Genomic DNA, 18,047 nt, shown 5'->3' with positions numbered 1-18,047 from the left:
ACAAGAAATGTATATATATTTTAAAGATTTTTATTTATTTATTTTTAGAGAGAGGGGATGAGAGGGAGAAAAAGTGGGAAAGAAACATTGATGTAAAAGAGATATATTAATCAGTTGCCTCTGGCCGGCCCCCAGTTAGGGACCTGGCCTGCAACCCAGGCATGTGACCTGACTGGGAATCTTAATGGCAACCTCTTGGTTCACAGGCCAGCACTCAATTCACTGAGTCACACCATCCAGGGTGGAATGCATGTATATTTCTTTTGTTTTTACATCCTCATCCAAGGACATGATTATTGATTTTAGAGAGAGGGTAAGGGAAGGATGGAGACAGGGATGGAGAGAGGAAGAGAAACTTCGATGTGAGAGAGAAACATTGATCACTTGCCTCTCACAGGGATGGAACTCACAACCTAGGCGTGTGCCCTGACCAGGAATTAAACCTGTGACCTTTTGGTTTATGGTACGACACTCCAACAGAGCCACACCAGCTATGGTGTGATGTATATATTTTTGAGAAAAGTTAAAAGTAGTTTTTTCTAATAAGGTGGACACTTCTAAATGAGAAAAAGACAAACTATGAACAAGAGAAATTGTAGAAAGTTAGTGGGAAAGAACTATGAAGTAAGGAATTTTATGTATGAACACTAGAACCCAATTATGGAAATATGCTTACCCCCTAACCCAACAGAGACAACTATATTAACTCTGATAGAAGCTGAAATTGTCGGGACCCAACCAGCACTCATCCTTTGACACAGTCGGGATGAGATGCATCCACACAGCAGAGGCAACTGTGGCTGGATTTCCTGTCTATCTCTCCTTGCATGTTTGTTTTGGTGATTAATAGGTGGCGGGATTTTTAGACACCTGTGTTTCAGGCCCAATGATCCACATAATTCCAATGAAGTTGGACAAAATGAGTTCTTGGCCAGAGAAAAAAGTCCCCCCTAATGAAACAGCCCCTGAATGTCTAAAAGTTGATGAGTAACAGCCCCTCCTTGACCTTGGACAGAAATATATATTCATTAGAATTAGACAAAGAAACAGGAGAAGCTGGTTAGCTATTACCAACTAAGCACGAAGAAACCATTACCAAACAGTCAGAGTCCATAGTACACAAAGAACGTTAGACAGAAAGATAGTTGTTAGACACCACAGAGGCCTTGTAGTGAATTTCCCATAACCACCATCCAGTCTAGCGTATCCTTTTGACCCATGCCAAATTCTAAATTAACATGTATTCATCAATGAGACATTTAAAACTGTACATACAACTATTTCTAATTATCTGACTGATAGCTCTCCTGGTCAAAATGACTTTTGTGTAACATGACTGAGTCTGTGGAATTTCCTGTATTTTCCCTAGTTACCTCTGTATTGACTTTTTCTACTTAACTAATCATGCCATGCACCTGTTTCTTTAATGATAGGTAACAATCCCTATAAAAAATAAAGCTTAAATCAAACTCAGTGAGTTTGGTCAGACTCTTAGAGGCTGGCTGTTCTCCGGAATCCAACCGGGTGTCTGACTCTTCATTTGTCGCCTGCGCTGTCCATCCTTTGGGGACCCTGAGACCTGCTGAGGCTGGACCCTGGCATGAAATGGCTATAAAAACAAGGCCCTCTGTAACTGCTGCTGAGGCACAGGAAATTCACTTATGAAATTCTTACCTCCCTCCTGATGATAACTGTAATTTACAGCATTGTGTTCTTATTGCCTTCGCCCAGATTAAAATTTATGGTTGCAGCTTCTAATTGCACAACTATCAGGTATCAGATTAATAACAGCACTTGAGTGCTTCAGTAAGAAGTAGATAAGCCATAGTGAAAAGGAACATATTTCATGGTCATATTGTAAAAACTGGAAAGGTGTATGTATGGTGCGCCCTCAAGCTGTAAGTAAATATTATACTAGATGAAAAAACACAGAAAAGACAGGCAACAGAACTTGAGTCATGAGAGCTCATAGGTTAGAAATAATCCGGGTTTTCCTTAATGAAGGCCCATAGGACCTGACTGCCTCCCATTTACCTACTTTTCACTTTTAAGAAAAATTCAGCCTAGACTTCCAACCAAGGTTACGGTCTTGCCCTATCCCTAGTGGTCCATTGTTCAGCAAGACAAACACTGACAATGAGACATCCTGGGCACCGTGGGACTTTTTAACCAATCAAAAGACTGGCCATCAAATGCACCCTTTGGATTGACTGATGACCAAGAGGGGAATGTGTGGATGAAAAAGGGCCATGTACTAAAACTGACACGCTCAGGGGAGGCCTGGATGGTGGCCTTACAAACTCAGAGACCCAGTATTAATTAAAAACTTCCTCACTAAGAGCAGGTCATGGCAGGCAGTCACGTCCTAGGCTGCACTCTTTACCTTAACTGAGCCTTTTTATCATTAACATACCTTTGAAACCTCATCTTTCCTTTTTCCGGATCCAGATCCCTCAAAGCACAGACACACCAGAGGGAGACCACAAATCCCTCGTTATTGGTATTGTGTTCACTGTTAACTATTCTGTACCCACCTACTGTGTCTATCACTACTTTTTATCCAATCCGAGGTTCTTCCCCATCACCTCATTTTGCTTCCTCCCACCTCCTTATCTATCACCGGTGGACTTCATGTAACCCTCTTACATCTTCTGATTGCGATGCATAAAACAAAGAGCAAAACTGCCATTTTTTTAACCCATCAAGGTTTTGCTTTTGGGCAACTGTCATCAGTTTGGCTTAAACAAAGTCGTAAGAATTCTTACAGACTTGGCCATTTCTTACACTGATAGTATTGCAGAAATTCAATAGGAGGGAATGTGGGGCAGTGAACAGAGGAAGGAAATCAGAAACATGTCAAAGTCAGTCTCAACAGGATTGGATTAGGACAATGAGGGAGAGTCAGTTTTGTGGTTTTGGGTGTGAAAGGCCATGTGATGGTTTCCAAGGCAACCACAAATTCCTGGACAGTCCTCCCAATTAACATCTGTTCCCTTCCCCTGGAATCTGTAGGTGGCTTAGTGACTCACATAACTAATGGAATGTGGAAGTGACACTACACAGCCTCCGGGGCCAGGTCGGAAGGCAACCACGTTGGTGAAATGTGAGTTCGGAGGAGCCTGTGGACCCTACGGTCTCCAACCCACACTGAGCCTGGCCTTCAAGTGGTCCTAGCCAGAGCACTGACGTATATGAGCAAAAATCTGCAGATGACTCCAGCCTCAATGAACTGTAACAGGAAAATACATGTGGAAGGAAAAGTAGTCATAAAGGAAGATTATCTGGCCTTCTAAAACCACGCTCTGTAGCATGCTGAAGTTCTGTTTCAAACATTCAGTTCAATAGGTGGGTAGGCAGAGTGCGCTAATTAGTAGTTAGAGAAATTTACTTTGAATAACAGAACGATCTTTTTTCCCAAATTATGCAATCGAAAAACAGCATATTCAAAAAAGATCCTTTTTCTAATAGTTTTGCAATTATGTTTTTTCTCCCCTAGTCTCATCTGTGACAGAAATACATTGAAGGGCATGAAAAACTGGTAAGTACAGAAAATATTTAAAATTTTATCTTAGTCTAATGCCCAGACCCAAAAGCCCAAAACACAACTAAATATGCTAGCACATTTATGATAAAGGACTTTTTATTGTAAAAGACAAACTGAGGTTTTTCTGAACGTTTATTCACGCATTCATATGCCTGTATGATAGGTTTTGAATTCAGTCAGCATTGTTGAAGTATAAATTATATGCTCAATAAAATTCCATGATTTTAAGTGTGATGTTCAGTGAGTTTTGATAAATGTATACAGTTTGATAACCACTGCCACAATCAATATATGGGGCATTCCCAACACCTCAAAATACTCCTCTGTTCCCTTTCACACTCAATTTCCCAGCACCAGCCCCTCATACCCACTGACCTGCTGTCCGTTGTTAGAGTCTTGACTTTTCTGGGTTTGCATGCAGTGCCCTTACGCAGGGACAGCTCCCGTGTCTGGCTGCTTCACTCAGCACTATGCTCTTGTAATGCTCATCCACGTCGCTCCTTTCACTACTGAGTATTTTAACATAAGGATGTATCACAATTTCTTTATCCATTCACCTGCTGATGGGCATTTGTGTTATTTCTAATTTTTGGCTATTGTGAAAACAGCTGCCATGAAAATCCGAGTGTACAAGTTTTATTTTGGGTGGTAAAACACTTAGGGATGAGGAACTAGGGTTTTAGAACTAAGAAATACTTGTCTTCCCTTTGTCGATTATCCTAAAAAAAAGTGAAAAATACAAACACATTCCATAATAAATTTAATCAGCAGACCAGGTGGAGGACAGATGAAGACGTCATCATTTTTCCAGCCCTAAAGAGTCACACGCAGTTACACACATTCAACATGTTCTGCGATGATGCTTCACACCAGGTAGGAAGACACTATTCCTTACAAATTTCAATATATTGTGGATTCGAAAAAACCAAAAACAAAAACAAGCACCAACCAAAACCAAACATTCCTAATATGGTGTAAACAAAGAAGCCATATTAAGAATTTTGTTGTGATTTTCAAACATTCAGTTCAATAGGTGGGTAGGCAGAGTGCACTGATTAGTAGTGGTTAGAGAAATTTAACCACTACTCATGTATTAGAAAAATGTATTTATAAAATGCCTACATGCTTCTCACACTTATAACATTTACATTATGTTTGCTTTAATTAAAGAAGGAAAATGTTTATCACCAATAGAGAAACATTTCCTATATGCGTAACATCTCCAGGATTGTTTAAATTTCCACATGGAAATGTCTGGAATAGAATATTTTAAACAGCAGAATCTATGGTTATAAGCTTCCACATTTAAAAGTGCAGAAAATCCTAAGATTAACAAATCAGAGTTCTAAGAAAATCAGTTAGAGCTTAGATCTTCCTTATTTAAATAACAGTGACATAGAATTAACAACTACAGGTAACCACTGAATTGTAACCCGTGCAGAGACTAAGAAGATTTCAAATGTTCCCGAATATCTATCATTGTAGAAAAGTGAGTACGGTACAATATTATAATTTTTACAGCAAGACACATGAATACAAACATTATGACTAAAGAAACTTCAGTAATAACAAAGTAAAACTTTTACCTTCATTTCAAGTTGCTTTCTAAAATTACTAATAAGCTCAATTTCATTGAGTTAAGGAAAATAAATTTATCCCAAGGCAGATTTTTGTGGCCGAAACTAAAACTTTAAAAATACATATAAAATGAAAATAATGTGAGAAGTTCCCTGATACAAACTGTAGTAGTTAGTTGGATTCCCTTAACTCAGTACAGGAACCCCATGTCATACTTTGTAAACCAGTCACATAAAGTGATTCTAAAAGCACAAATGAGACTTATATCCACCTATGGACTCTGACAAGCTGCCATCTCTCTACCCTGACAACATCCAGTGGAAACCTGTGGGGCTTAAAACACAGCCCTCCACCTGCCAAGGAGGCAGACTCCAGAGTGAAGGCTGGAGCTCAAGACTCAGGTAACTGCCACACGGTGGCAAGGGTGCCGGCCAGCGGAGTGGGGCGGGTGTTCTGAGCCCTCACCCCCCACAAAGGCTGCTCTGCCTGCATCAGTGCACCCAGTCCCGTGGATGGCGCAGAACTTCCAGAATCTCAGCTTCTTTGGAGTTCTCCGAGGGTGAATGCATGTACTCCCAGCTAGGACATCCAAAACAGAAGCAGAAAATGTAGTAAGAAAAATACAATAAATGACACACATACCTTTTACTTAAGATAAATGAAAACTAACCTTCTAAATGAGTAAAAAATGTTTTATAGCCCCTGTGCCTAACATGCCTTTTACACAGTAGACTTCTAAAAACTATTTATTGCTAAACAAACAGTTTCCTAATTCCTGAGCATACTTTGGCTAATACTAATATCCACTTCCCCCAAAATGCACTTTACTCTAAGCCATGGTCTTACAAAGTGTAGAACCTGAGATGACCCGTGGGCAAACTCTTTTTAGCTTCACACTTACACATTTATTTTGTGTTACTTTCTATTTATTAAAATATTGGTTTGCCTTTTTAAATAAATTCTCTCTCAGAAAAAAATAAGAGTATAAAATTAAAGTAAATAATACATCAGAAAGCATATCAATAGGATCGAAATGGCTAAACTGTAGTATGAACTCTGGCGAACAGTGGCTGGCACTCTTCCTGTAAAGGGCCACGTAATAAATACTTCAGGCTTTGGGGGGCTACACATGGTTTTCTTGCATATTCTTTTGTTTTTAATAAATCCTTTAAAAATGTAAAATCCATTCCTAGCTCAAGGGTGGTACAAAGGCAGATCACAAGTGGCCTTGGATTTATCCTGCAGGCTTAAATTTGCAGACCCCTTGGTACAGACTACAAGAAGCTAAAGGGAACCTGTTGTGTTAATGCTGTTCAATTGAGCAAGGGAGTGACTTCTAATCCCTCCGTATCTGCTTGGAATGTGCTATAATTAGGAGCCAGAGGCAGGAGGCTGAGTACCAGTGGCCTTAAGAACTCATCTCTACTTTTAATCACACCTCCTCTCCACCCTGGCAGAACAGCCTCACATGGATGTATGTGAGCTTTTAGCCAAGGACATAAGATCCCCCAAACAATGATTAAACAAGGGCAGAGCCAATGCCGTTGTGAAGGCAGTGACAACCACAGAGGGCACTGATCTCCCAAGGCTCGATCTGGATGGCAGAATGACACAATGCAGACTACCAATGTCATCCAGTAGTTCATTCTTATTTGGACATATAAACTCGCGAAGAAAAGAAGATTCTAGCTCTTGTAAAGCAAACAATGGTAATTTTGCTGTTTTCCTGATCTTTTCTATTTCATTCTGGACACACATGATTCTCATTTTCTTAAGGGCGACAAAGTTCATTGTAGACCTTTATTAACCTAATAGCACCAGTGTAAACATATATCTTTAAAATTCCCCACAGAGCCCTGCCTGGCCAGTGTGGCTCAGTTGGCTGGAGCATCATCTAGTAAAACCACGGTTTTGATTCCCATTCAGGGCACACGTTCAGGTTGTGGGTTCGTCCCCAGTTGGGGCACATACAAGAGGCAACCAATTGATGTTTCTCTCTCACATCAATGTTTCTCTATCTCTCTTCCCCTCTCCCCCCTCTCTAAAATCAGTAAGCATGTCCTCAGGTGAAGATAGAAATAGGATTTAAAATAAAATAAATTAAAAAATAAAAAATAATTAACCTCCAGGAAGCTCACGGCAGCATGTAAACCAAAGAAAGACTGAGAAGCACCCAAAATGATCTCTCACACTTCCAAACAAGCTTAACAGTTCATACTGGAGAGTACGACATTTCCTCACAAGTACAATAATTTCTAATGAAATTAAGTTTAAAAAGCTGACATGTTCAAACAAATAGCTCTTCCTAGAAAACAAGTGGGGAAGGCTGACCTGGCCCCTCACACACCATCACCCCCTGTCCTTTCACTCCCTCGGTCCCCCCCCCCCCGCTCTCGCACACAAAGCTGTATCACTCATCCCCCCACTGCTGAAAAACACCCAATTTGATTTTCCTTAATTATCTGACTATGATTTTCTTATAAAACCAATGAAGTCTTTAGGTAAGACAGCTGCAGTGTAAACATGCCCGTTTGGTGGGATGGGATTGGGGGTGGGAGGAATAATGATTATGATCAGTTGTTCTTACCGGGCAGTTAGAGGTAAAGACATCAAGATGCTTTCGATCCTGGATCCTGGGGTGAAGAGGCCAAACTTTGTACCCCGATCATACAGCAGGTTAAATTCGACATACCTGACATAAAGATAGCAAACAGTATTTAGGGTCAGCTGAATAAAATCTTTCTAAAAGGTAATCCACACTGAATTCTTAAAGGAGGGGCTTCTTCCTGCCCGCCCCCCTGTCAGATGGAACTGGTCCAGGGAACACCCGTCTACAGGCAGTTGAGTTTTCTCCATCTGGACAGGCAGAAATAAAAGGGTATTCTATTCAACAAACAGTAGCATACAGATTTGGTCCCAACACAGGGCAGTTATAAAATAAGAAGGTTGTTTTCCAACGAATAAAAGGCATGAACACAAAGCTGAGAACTTTAAGGCCCAAGGGTCATGAAAAAGAAATGGCGCCCTAGATGAGGTCAGTGCAGCCCCTCCAGCCCCCCACGGTGTGGGCACTTCAGTCAAGAACTTCATTCTACTGCCTGTAACTCACATGTCCTACTGCCAGGTAAAAATCTTGTAATTAAAAGGCCATGCAGATAACAGCAATCTATTAACATTTACCAACATATTCTAGGTATTTCCTTCTATTTAAGTAGTTAAATAGCATTAATAAATGGTAATATATTTCAGTCTGCCTGTGGAATTGTGGCAATCATAATAAAAAGTAATGACTGAGTTGCAGTGCTCAAATTTTTAAAAGAAATTAAAGTTATCAGTATGCAAAATATAATTTAAGTGAATCTTCTTAACTTCTTCCTCTCTAAGACCATAGAAAAGAATTTCCGCCTCTCAGCCCTTTTCTGCCCCTGCCTGATACTACCTTTCTGAAACATGGTATTTACAGAATGGCTGTGGTTCCGTACATTAGCCTGACTCCTACTAGATTTCACTTACAGCTGATCTTTCTGATTCTTTCCATATTGGAATCCTCTCTGAGGTACCTGTGGACTATGGACTTTAACCATTCCCTTCGATTTAACTAATGCCGCAATTTTATCCCACTTCCCTTTCCCAAAATAACAAAACAACAGTAAATTAAAGAGCTTTAGTTTCTGCTCTCCTATGAAAAAAAAAAGACTGTAACACTTTACCTGAAGTTCATGGTCTAGGGAGAGAATAATAGTAACTGAGGGCAAGAGACTAAATGAGTTTGCAAGTAAAAACTGTGAAGTCAGAGGGACGCGGTCTGACCACTGCAGGGGAAACTCTTTTTGGAGTGGGAGGAGGTGGGGAAGAGTAGCTCTGAAGGAGCAGATGGGGCTGTAAATGCCTAGTGAGCAGGCGCAGACAGTGCTGGTAAGTGTAGTGAAGAGCTGGGGTAATCTTTAGCCCCAGAGTTTACTGGCAGCTTAAGGCCCAGAGATAAGGGTGGTAGAAGGAGGGGTGAACAATCACCACTACACCACAGAAAGCTAATCTAACACCCCACACTTCTAATTCAAAAAACAGACAACATGTGACGATAGTTACAAATGGAACTTCAAAATGTCTTGTCATTCAATGATGAAAAAACTCACAAAAATACGTTATTCCTATGTCCAAGAGGTGTTAAAGGCTTCACTTCATTAGTGTTCATAAAACCTGCCATTTTGCATAAAATCTTATTCAAAACTAGAACATCCACAGCTTTGTTTTTTTCTTTTTCAGTTATCCTCTCAGGTGTACCCTCGCCACTAAACTGTGAGCTTGTTTTCACAGGTGCATGTTCTGCTCACCTTTGTAGCACGCCCTGGGGGGCACATGAGAAATGTCAAGTGAAAAAAGGAAGGTGAAGTAAAGGTGCAGTTGAGAAATCACAGGAACAACAACAAACAGGTTCCAAAACAGATGCACTATTTAAGAAGTTTCTAAGAAGAAAAGTTAATCAGCCCTCATTTTCGCAAGTTTATAAATAGGGACCCAGAAAGCACAGGCAGTCGTGAGGAAGAACACTAACATTTGTCTTTAGACTTGGGACATTATTTAAGTTGACCTTTTCCAGCCACTAGCCTTACCTCCTTAAGAACCCAAAGTATCATGTGCCTGAGACAGAATGAGCTTAAATGAGATGAGCTTAAATGAGATAATCCATTTTATAGCTGCAGACCAGTAGTATATATGCAATTAAGACGGCACCAAGAAACATGCAAGCCGGCAGAGAGCTGATAATTTAGAGCTGAGTCACAAGCATACCCCAGTGAAGATAATTTCTCCATCACCAGAGTGAGCTCGCCAAGCCCAGTGCACAGAGCAGGGAAGCTCAGCTGAGTATCAGGGGAAAAAACACAAACCTACTTCAACCACTTCATTCATGAATAGGAAAGACTGCAAGTTTTGAAGTCATGATAACCTGGCTCCGTGCCTGGGATCTTTTATTTACCAGCTGTGTAATCTTGGGCAAGGAACTTGCCTTTCTAGATGACAAGTTTTTCATCTAGAAAATGATTGGTTTGTGGAAAAAATTAGATGCAAACTCACTCATATGTTGGCTGGCACATAGTAAGGACTCCATAATTAGTAAATATTAAGTGTAATTTCTAAAATGACTATTTGCATTAAAACAACTTCCATGAAACCTTAGTAATGAATGAAAAAAGGTGTGATTCCAATTTAAAAAGTAGAAAAAACCTTAAGTGATACCCATTTTTTGGGCATATGGCTACAGGGTACTGCTAGAAAACTAAAAGAAATCAGCTGGATTAAATTCAGGCAAGCACTTACTACATGCCTACTGTGAGTCTCCTCGTTCATACAGACAAATGAAATACACTTTGTTCTTTTTATAATACTATTTTATACAACATTTTTCTATTCATTTACTATTCATCTGGTTATGAAAAGAAATTAAGAAGAGTATGAACACAATGCTGGCAAAGTGTCTGCCCAAGATAACACACCACCCACTATTAGCACAGCTGCTCACCTCCCCCACAGTTACACAATGAGATGGTTTGTTCTCCTTCCGCTCACTCACCGTCCTCTCCGGAGCTGCTGCCACAGCTTCTCCTGGGGGGTGAATGAGTCGTCATAGTGCTTTTTCACAAGGGGAATGTAAGAAGGAATGACAGCCTGGGCACAGCTCTGCACAAAGCGAAACACCTCCTCCTTAGATGGAGAGTCCAGGTCATCGAAAAAGATACCCCCGATGCCCCTCCGCTCCCCACGATGGGCTATAAAAAAGTAATCATCACACCTGGAAAACACAGCAAGGCCAAATCAGGGATCAAAGCAAAAAAAACTGAAGGCATGAAAATCAACGTGAGTGTTTCGACTCAGAGCACTATCCTTGACTAATGCTAGCACCGTGTCCTTACCCTTTGTCCAACCATGAAAACGAAACTAGGGCTTTAGACAGATTTCTGCAGTTAGTGCCAGTAGTGAAGATGGTTTTACTTTTATCTGCAAAGCAAGTAGGCAATTTAATACATGTCTATCTAAAACCTATGGCACTCGCTCTAAGACCTTTAGTGAAAGAGAAAAAAACAGCCCAGTATTAATGCCGTATTTCTGAAACAAGAGATGCTGATGCCCTCAGAAGCACTGCTGCTTCTGAAGGAGACAGGACAGGGCTCCTGTACTGACAAGGCCAGAACCGGGCCCCTGACTGGGCACCAACCCTGAGTTCTCCGAATCAAGTTCTTTATTCACCAAAGGGAGGTACAGTAGATACTCTCTACGGTCTCTTTTAGCAATAAAATTTGCTGGCTTAATGGCATGCATGACTGAGAGAAGCGGTGTTGGAAGGAAACGTTCAGGGCATAGAGTCTTCCATCATACTAAAGGTTATCCCTATGAGCCCACATGCGAAACTATCCATTTGTCCTCATGTCTTTCCCTGTCTGCGGCTCCTAGAGAACCTTTCCTGAGAAGCCATTTCCTCAACGTTAAATTTGTAGACAAGTTTACATTGGGGAAATGGTTCTTTTGATAATTTTTATAGAATAGAGGTCTCTTAAGTGGAAAAACCTGTACAAGAAAAAAACTAAAAGCCATGTACAAGTCTCTTAAAAATAGCTGTAATAGCTTAAACAAAAATAGGCAACAGATATAAATGCCCAGAACTGCTGCATTGCTATAGTCACCTCAACTGTGACTTGTTGGTTTTCCCCTCCCCCGCACATTGTGTTAACATAGTTAAGGGACATCCCCAGCAAGCGTGTGAAGTCAGCTTTAACCAAATCACATTTTAAAACTTCTCTATGAAATTATGAAATTAAAAAATTTGCTACGTACTTACACTAAAAAGTTCTTTTTAACTAGCCTGCATCCTAGATATTAATATTACCCAGTTAAAATGACAAAAAAGAGAAAACCCAAACCAGGGACTGTCTATCCAACCAGCCCTCCTCCTGGAAGGATGCTGATTTGTGGGAGAAAAAAATGCCCTTCATCTCACATCTGGGCATCTTTTCATCAGATGAAAAGAATATTCAAATGCCTTATCTTTCTGGGGATTTTAAAGTTGAACTCCATGCTCTTATGTAAAGGACATTAATAGCTATAAAAGCAAAGGAAAAAAAAAACAAAACCTTTCTGTTCTTCCTTTTTCAAGAATGCCAATTAGCTCTAAGCAGTTTGAGCGATTTCATTCCAAACCATTTATACCTAGACTCCATTTCACATCCACCAAACACCCCGGGTCTCCTCACAGCTCGTTTGTTTTTCTTTTCTTTATACAAGTTTCTTTCACAAAGTATCCAATTCTACCTTTGTCCTTGTCCAAAGTCTCTGGTACATTTGCATCTGTCCCTAGCAGTGCTCCAACCCTTCCTATGCCCTCATACATTCCCAGGGCAACAAAACAACAATTCTCATCAAGGATGGGAATACCCCATCATAGTATTAAAAAGCCTTGATTCACAGTCATAAATCAACTTAAAGCTTATATTCTAAATGATCTGATATCAAACAAGATACTACTACCCAATTTTTATTGCAGACATTCAAATATTCCTAAGTAAATAACATACGAAAACCACATAAAACTGGTACCCCAATTCTGGTGGGCAAAGGAAACAGTTTTACCTTTGTTGGCTGAAAAAGTTATTTAGTGAGAAACGAAATATACTTTAAGAATCATGACAAGTTCAGTCCCTTTACCTACCATTTTTTAAACTTAGGGTAGAGATCTGGGCCGTGCCGGTCACAAGCCTCCTTTAGAGTTCTGTGAAAATGGACAGCATCCTCGAGGTTCAGGTATGTCGGAGTAAGGTCACATCCACCACCAAACCACCACTGCTTGTTACCTACCAAATCAAGACATGTAAATGTGATCTGCACTCTGGACTCTGAGATGCGGCACACTGTTCACTGTGCTAGCAAACTTAATTTATCAGCTTATTTTACTAAACATGAAGTGGGTAATAATAAAAACAAAACCCTCTGAATTTGGCTCTGAAGGGCCAGTAAGGCCTAGACAGGAAAAAGAGGAAATAGAAAATTAAACAGTGAGAGAGTGGACCAGGCAGTGGCTTTCAAACCTGGCTGCATATTAAAATCACACGACAAGCTTAAAATGCCTCTGCTAGGTCACAATTAAAAAAATAAAATAAAACAGCCCAGGAGATTATTTCCCTATACTAAGAGCCATTGCCACCTTCTCCCTCTTCCCCTGGAAAGGGTAAAAACACTTGCTGAGGGAGACAACTTATCACCTGAGAATAACTACTTCATGTGCTCAGTTAGGGTTGTCAGTATCAGCTATCAATTTTTAAACATTAAAAGGTTGAACCAAACTAAGTGGCTTCAAAATGAAAAGCTAAAAACATTGACTAAATGCCTTACCTGCAGAGACACCAACAGGTGCAGCATGGCACTGCACAGATGCTCTGACAGGTGGCAAGAGCTGGCCCAGCTGATGGGGGACCTAGGCTGGAACTACCTGTACATAACCAAGCAGGATCGCCTGCACCCCATCTCATAATGCACTGGTGACTCACAAGGCTGTGCATGTGGAAGATGTTTCAAAAGCAAGTTCTCAATTTCAGCTTAACCTTGCACATGAGGTTGTCCTTCGAGTGCAATGAGTTTATATTTGCAAAGAACCCTGTGTGCATGCACTTGACGTTGAGGTTCATTAACTCATTCCTTCTGTGTTGGAGGAAATATGGAGGAGGTCAGAGCCCAGCCAGTATCATTTTCACTTTTCATGGCCAGTGCATAATCCATCACCCCTGCCAAGGAATAAGCCTGAAAACCTAGTTAAAATTGTAATTATTCTTTCACGTTATTAGGTATTATGCCCTCTAACCTTTTTTTTTTAAAGACTTTATTTATTTTTAGAGAGAAGGGAAGGGAGGGAGAAAGAGAGAGAAACATTAGTGTGTGGTTGCCTCTCATGTGGCCCCCACTGGGTACTTGGCCCGCAACCCAGGCATGTGCCCTGACTGGGAATCGAACTGGCAACCATTCAGTTTGCAGCCTGCGCTCAATCCACTGAGCTACACCAGCCAGGGTTCTAACCTGTTTTAAAATACATATTTAGTACAGTAATACTTTGCACAGCTCCAGGCACACTTACCATCAGCTTCTTCAACTTCGAAGTATCTGTAGTTGAAATGGATAGTAGGGGCATGAGGATTCTTGGGGTGGATAACGGAGCTCACCCCCATAGCGGAAAATGGCAATTTACCTGTAAAGTAAAACACAGAGGGTTTTGTATCAATCCAAGCCACCTGGTTTCCTGATCAATTTTCAAAAGCTGCTTTTTTAATTTTTCTCTTAAAATATAATTTTAGAAAAGTAAGTATGAACATGCTTATCAAGCATATGCACCCAAATGGCTTTTTACTGAAGCAATATTTATTTTACAAATAAAAGTTGGGGGAAATGGTTTGCAGCAACTATTAAAGGCTGTGGAGACTGGTTTACCATCTTTACTCTTCAGAGTCTTTCCTCTGCTTTTCATTTGCTTTGCTGCTTCCTCAGAAAGATTTCCATGAACGACAGAAATGCTCACCCCGGCCTTCTCAAAAACAAGCCCATCTTGAAGTACACAGCTGATGCCACCACCTCCTGTTTACAGAGATGTGAAATGAGGAGAGAATGAAAAACTGAAAACGAAATGCAAAACTGAAAACCACCCTTGCCTGGGGAGGTAGGATTCGGAGTTATTTTCCTTCTGTATTTTCTGTAATTTCTGTGTATATTTGTGATTTCCGGGTGTAATAAAATTAAACAAGCTTAGCTTTATAACATCTGCTACTGATCACAGGCAAATGTTATCTCCCCAAGTCACCAAACTGAATATTTCTTCTACATTTTTATGCTGTCATCTAAAATCACCAGAATCTCTTCTCTTCAAATACTACTTGAAAATTGTTGTATTATTACAGAATTAAAGAGTCCCATATTGTTTCAACTGTTTTTTTCTCACTGTGCTATTTGCCTTTTAATTTTGTTTACAGGCAACTGAAAAACAGTAAATATCCGATCACTTACAGGATTTGGAACCTTAAATTGGTGAGACACAGTGACATTTAGGTGACATAAGCTTTATGACACAGTGACATAAGCTTTACTACTAGTAGCGGGTCTCCTAGTTTTTTAAGACACTAGAGGTACCACATGAGCAAGTGTTTCATGAAGGTTCATGTTTGGCTTGTTTTATTTCTAAGGCTTTTTCGAGCTGGATAAGACATAAGATGATCCAATACAACTCCCGTATATTTCAAATGAGGAAACTGATACACAGAAAGGCCAACATGTTACCCAAGAACACATAACTGACAAGTAGCCCAATTTGCCTCAGTGCTTTCTATTGGGTTGGCCAAAAAGTCTGTTAAATTTTTTCCGTAAAATAAAAGACATATCTTTTACTTTCACCAATGACTTTATTGATTTGAATATTTTGAGTGTATCAGCTCTCTTCCACTATCGGCTTCTAGTGGGTAGAGGCCAGGAACATCTTCCAACGCATAAGACAGCCCCACAGCAAAGAATTATTTGGCCAGAATGTCGACAGGACCAAGAAATTTCACAAACCACTTTTGACACATTCAATCAGTCACAGCACCTTCTCCATATACTGCACAAAAGTTTTTTGTGTGTTTTAGTTGTGTTTTTACTTTTCTTGAAATGATAAAGCATAATACATTGAAAATGTTGTGTACTTTCTTCCATCTTCAATATTAAAATCGCTGCACAAATATTCACCAAATTTGATAAGTTTTTTAAAATACATGTTGATGTGACAGCTGTCACAATACAATCTAACAAAATTGTTCCTAAAGCCATCATATGGAAAAAATGTAACATGCTTTTTGGCCAATCCAATATGCACCAGACACTATTTTAAACACTTGACATTTACTTCTCTCATTTAATCTTTATAATACCTTCATATGTTATTTCTAATCTTGTTTCATAGCTGAAGAAACAGAAGCACAAAAAAAGTTAACTTCTTAAGATTACATGCTAGTCTAGTACTTGAGATTCCGTGTCCTGGTTCAATGGTCTTCACTTGAAAACACTGTAAGATGGAAAACCAGGTTAAACTATACTTAATATGAACATGGCTGTATCAAAGCCCAAGACCAGCTGATGAGAGCAAAGCCAGAAATCCTTCAAGTTTAGGACCAAGATGTAAGGTTTCACTGTACAGGTAATAAAATGGTCATGAATATATAAGAACTGGGCTGTAATATGAGGTATTTGCCACTGGAAGGAAAGATTACCCTAGCAGGAAACGGACTGGTGCATTTTGTAGAACTACTAACAAACTGATGAAATACACCTTATGCAATTTGGGAAAGCAGCACAATTACACCGTTGGCTGGAGGACTCTGCTGACACTTAGCAAAGAGCAGCCAAGTTTCTCTTTCCATCTCCAAAGGAAGGGAAGGTATAAAGGCACCAAGAGAAAGAGACAAAATATGGGGGAAATCTGCGCTCAGTTACAAAAGTGAACATCCACGCTGTAGGCTAAAATAACCGTAAAACTTCTACCAAAAAAAAACCCATTATACAAATGCAATGTTTTTGAAATGTCCAGTACTCTAGAGGGACAGCAGATCTGGTTCTTAGATTTGCAAGAAAAAGGTTGAAGCCACTTTCAGTGTCAATCTAACGGTGTCCCTTTTAATCTACTCCCACCCACTTTTCTGAGTCATTTTCTGCCCTCAACCTAAAGCCCGACTTCTTTCGCCCGTCTTCACCTTCCTTCCTCTCCCACCGGTCCACCGAAAAGCTGGCGCCCCCATCGACCTGTGCCAGCGCCTGGCACACCTGGGCCTGGGTCTCCAGGATCAGTAGCTCCATCTTGGTCTTCATGTCGCCCGGCCTCCTCCGCAGCTCGCGCAGATCGGTCACAGGCAAGGCCATGAAAAAGCTGCAACGGCGGGCAAGCTCGTCGTCCTCCTCCGGCCTCCCGGGCGAGGGGCCGCGGGTCCCCGAGCTCTTGGGCACCATCTCCGCCCTCTCTACGTGACCAAAGGCGGCGGCGCCTAGCCCCGCCAGGGCCACCGCAAGCCCGGTCCCCAGCCGGGAGCCGCCTCCGGCCGTCACGCCACTTCTCAGCCCGCGGCTCTGTTCCACGCGGGACGCGCCGGGGGGCCGGCAGACTGGTCCGGCCGCGCAGCGTCGGGACCATTCACGCAGCTCCCCGCAGGCGCCACTCGACCAGCGCCAGGAGGGGCCCGCGCCCAGCCGGCCCAGGTGCAAAGCCATGCTCCCGCGCTGTCACCCGGGGCCGTGCCCGCTTCCCGGAGATCGGCCCTGAGGGTCCCCAGGAATCCCAAGCCAACAATCAGCGCGGGGACAGCGAACTTTCAGCCAAGTCCTTCCACCAGGTTGGGTTCCGGGGCGGCGGGCGGCGGCGGTGGGCGGTGCCCGGCGAGCAGGGGATCCTGGGAGCTGTAGTGCGGCCGCTATCGCCGCCGGCCGAGCGCGCTCGGGAGAGATAAAGAATCTGCCTTCCGCACCGGGGTGTGCGCCACGGGAAAGAGAGCTGGGGCGCGGAAGGTGCCAGATTACTGCGGGAGCGTAAGCAGAGATAAAAGCGGCTTTCCTGTAAATTACAGCCCTGGTACGCCGTTCGATCAGCCTTGGGCAGAAGACAAAGTAGGGCTGGCCAGCGGGGAGTGACTGGGCCAGAAATACGGCCTGAGACCCCAGCGCCCGACCTACACTTTCCAACTGGGTTGCAAATCCCGACTCCTCTATAGAAGGCCGCTTCGTTTCTGGGTACCTGGTTCTAGTTCCGCACAGTTTGTGGAACTTGTAGGATTGGTGGGGGTGGGCGAGTTTCTAAAGGAAGTCTGAAAAAGACTGTGAAAGGTTCCTAAGAATTCCTAGGAAAATTCTGCGATCAACTTGATATCACAGTTCT

The 18,047-nt window shown here is 41.7% G+C and overlaps 1 protein-coding gene across 1 annotated transcript; it reads right to left on the bottom strand.

The window, feature by feature from the left end:
• Window positions 1–4,291: 4,291 nt before the first annotated feature.
• On the bottom strand, window positions 4,292–17,552 carry CPOX (coproporphyrinogen oxidase). The gene is made up of 7 exons (XM_037142717.2): window positions 16,876–17,552; window positions 14,591–14,734; window positions 14,241–14,351; window positions 12,825–12,966; window positions 10,695–10,913; window positions 7,710–7,814; window positions 4,292–5,701 (listed from the first exon to the last, which is right to left on the bottom strand). The coding sequence occupies exons 1-7, from the start codon at window positions 17,384–17,386 to the stop codon at window positions 5,614–5,616; spliced, it is 1,320 nt and encodes a 439-aa protein (XP_036998612.2). The 5' UTR covers window positions 17,387–17,552; the 3' UTR covers window positions 4,292–5,613.
• Window positions 17,553–18,047: the final 495 nt, after the last annotated feature.

Source organism: Artibeus jamaicensis, unplaced genomic scaffold (genome assembly GCF_021234435.1).
Source record: "Artibeus jamaicensis isolate MK-2021 breed Jamaican fruit bat unplaced genomic scaffold, CSHL_Jam_final contig_3126, whole genome shotgun sequence".
Lineage (NCBI taxonomy): Eukaryota > Metazoa > Chordata > Mammalia > Chiroptera > Phyllostomidae > Artibeus > Artibeus jamaicensis.
The sequence above is the reverse complement of the archived record's forward strand: the minus strand, read 5'-3'. Positions and strand labels throughout refer to the sequence as shown.

Coding starts and splice junctions, on each gene's coding strand:
- CPOX (XM_037142717.2), bottom strand. CDS start 17,386: ATGGCTTTGCACCTGGGCCGGCTGGGCGCGGGCCCCTCCTGGCGCTGG. Junction 12,967..14,240: donor CGAAGTTGAAGAAGCTGATG/GTAAGTGTGCCT, acceptor TTGATTTGGTAG/GTAACAAGCAGTGGTGGTTT. Junction 10,914..12,824: donor TACCCTAAGTTTAAAAAATG/GTAGGTAAAGGG, acceptor TGTGTTTTCCAG/GTGTGATGATTACTTTTTTA.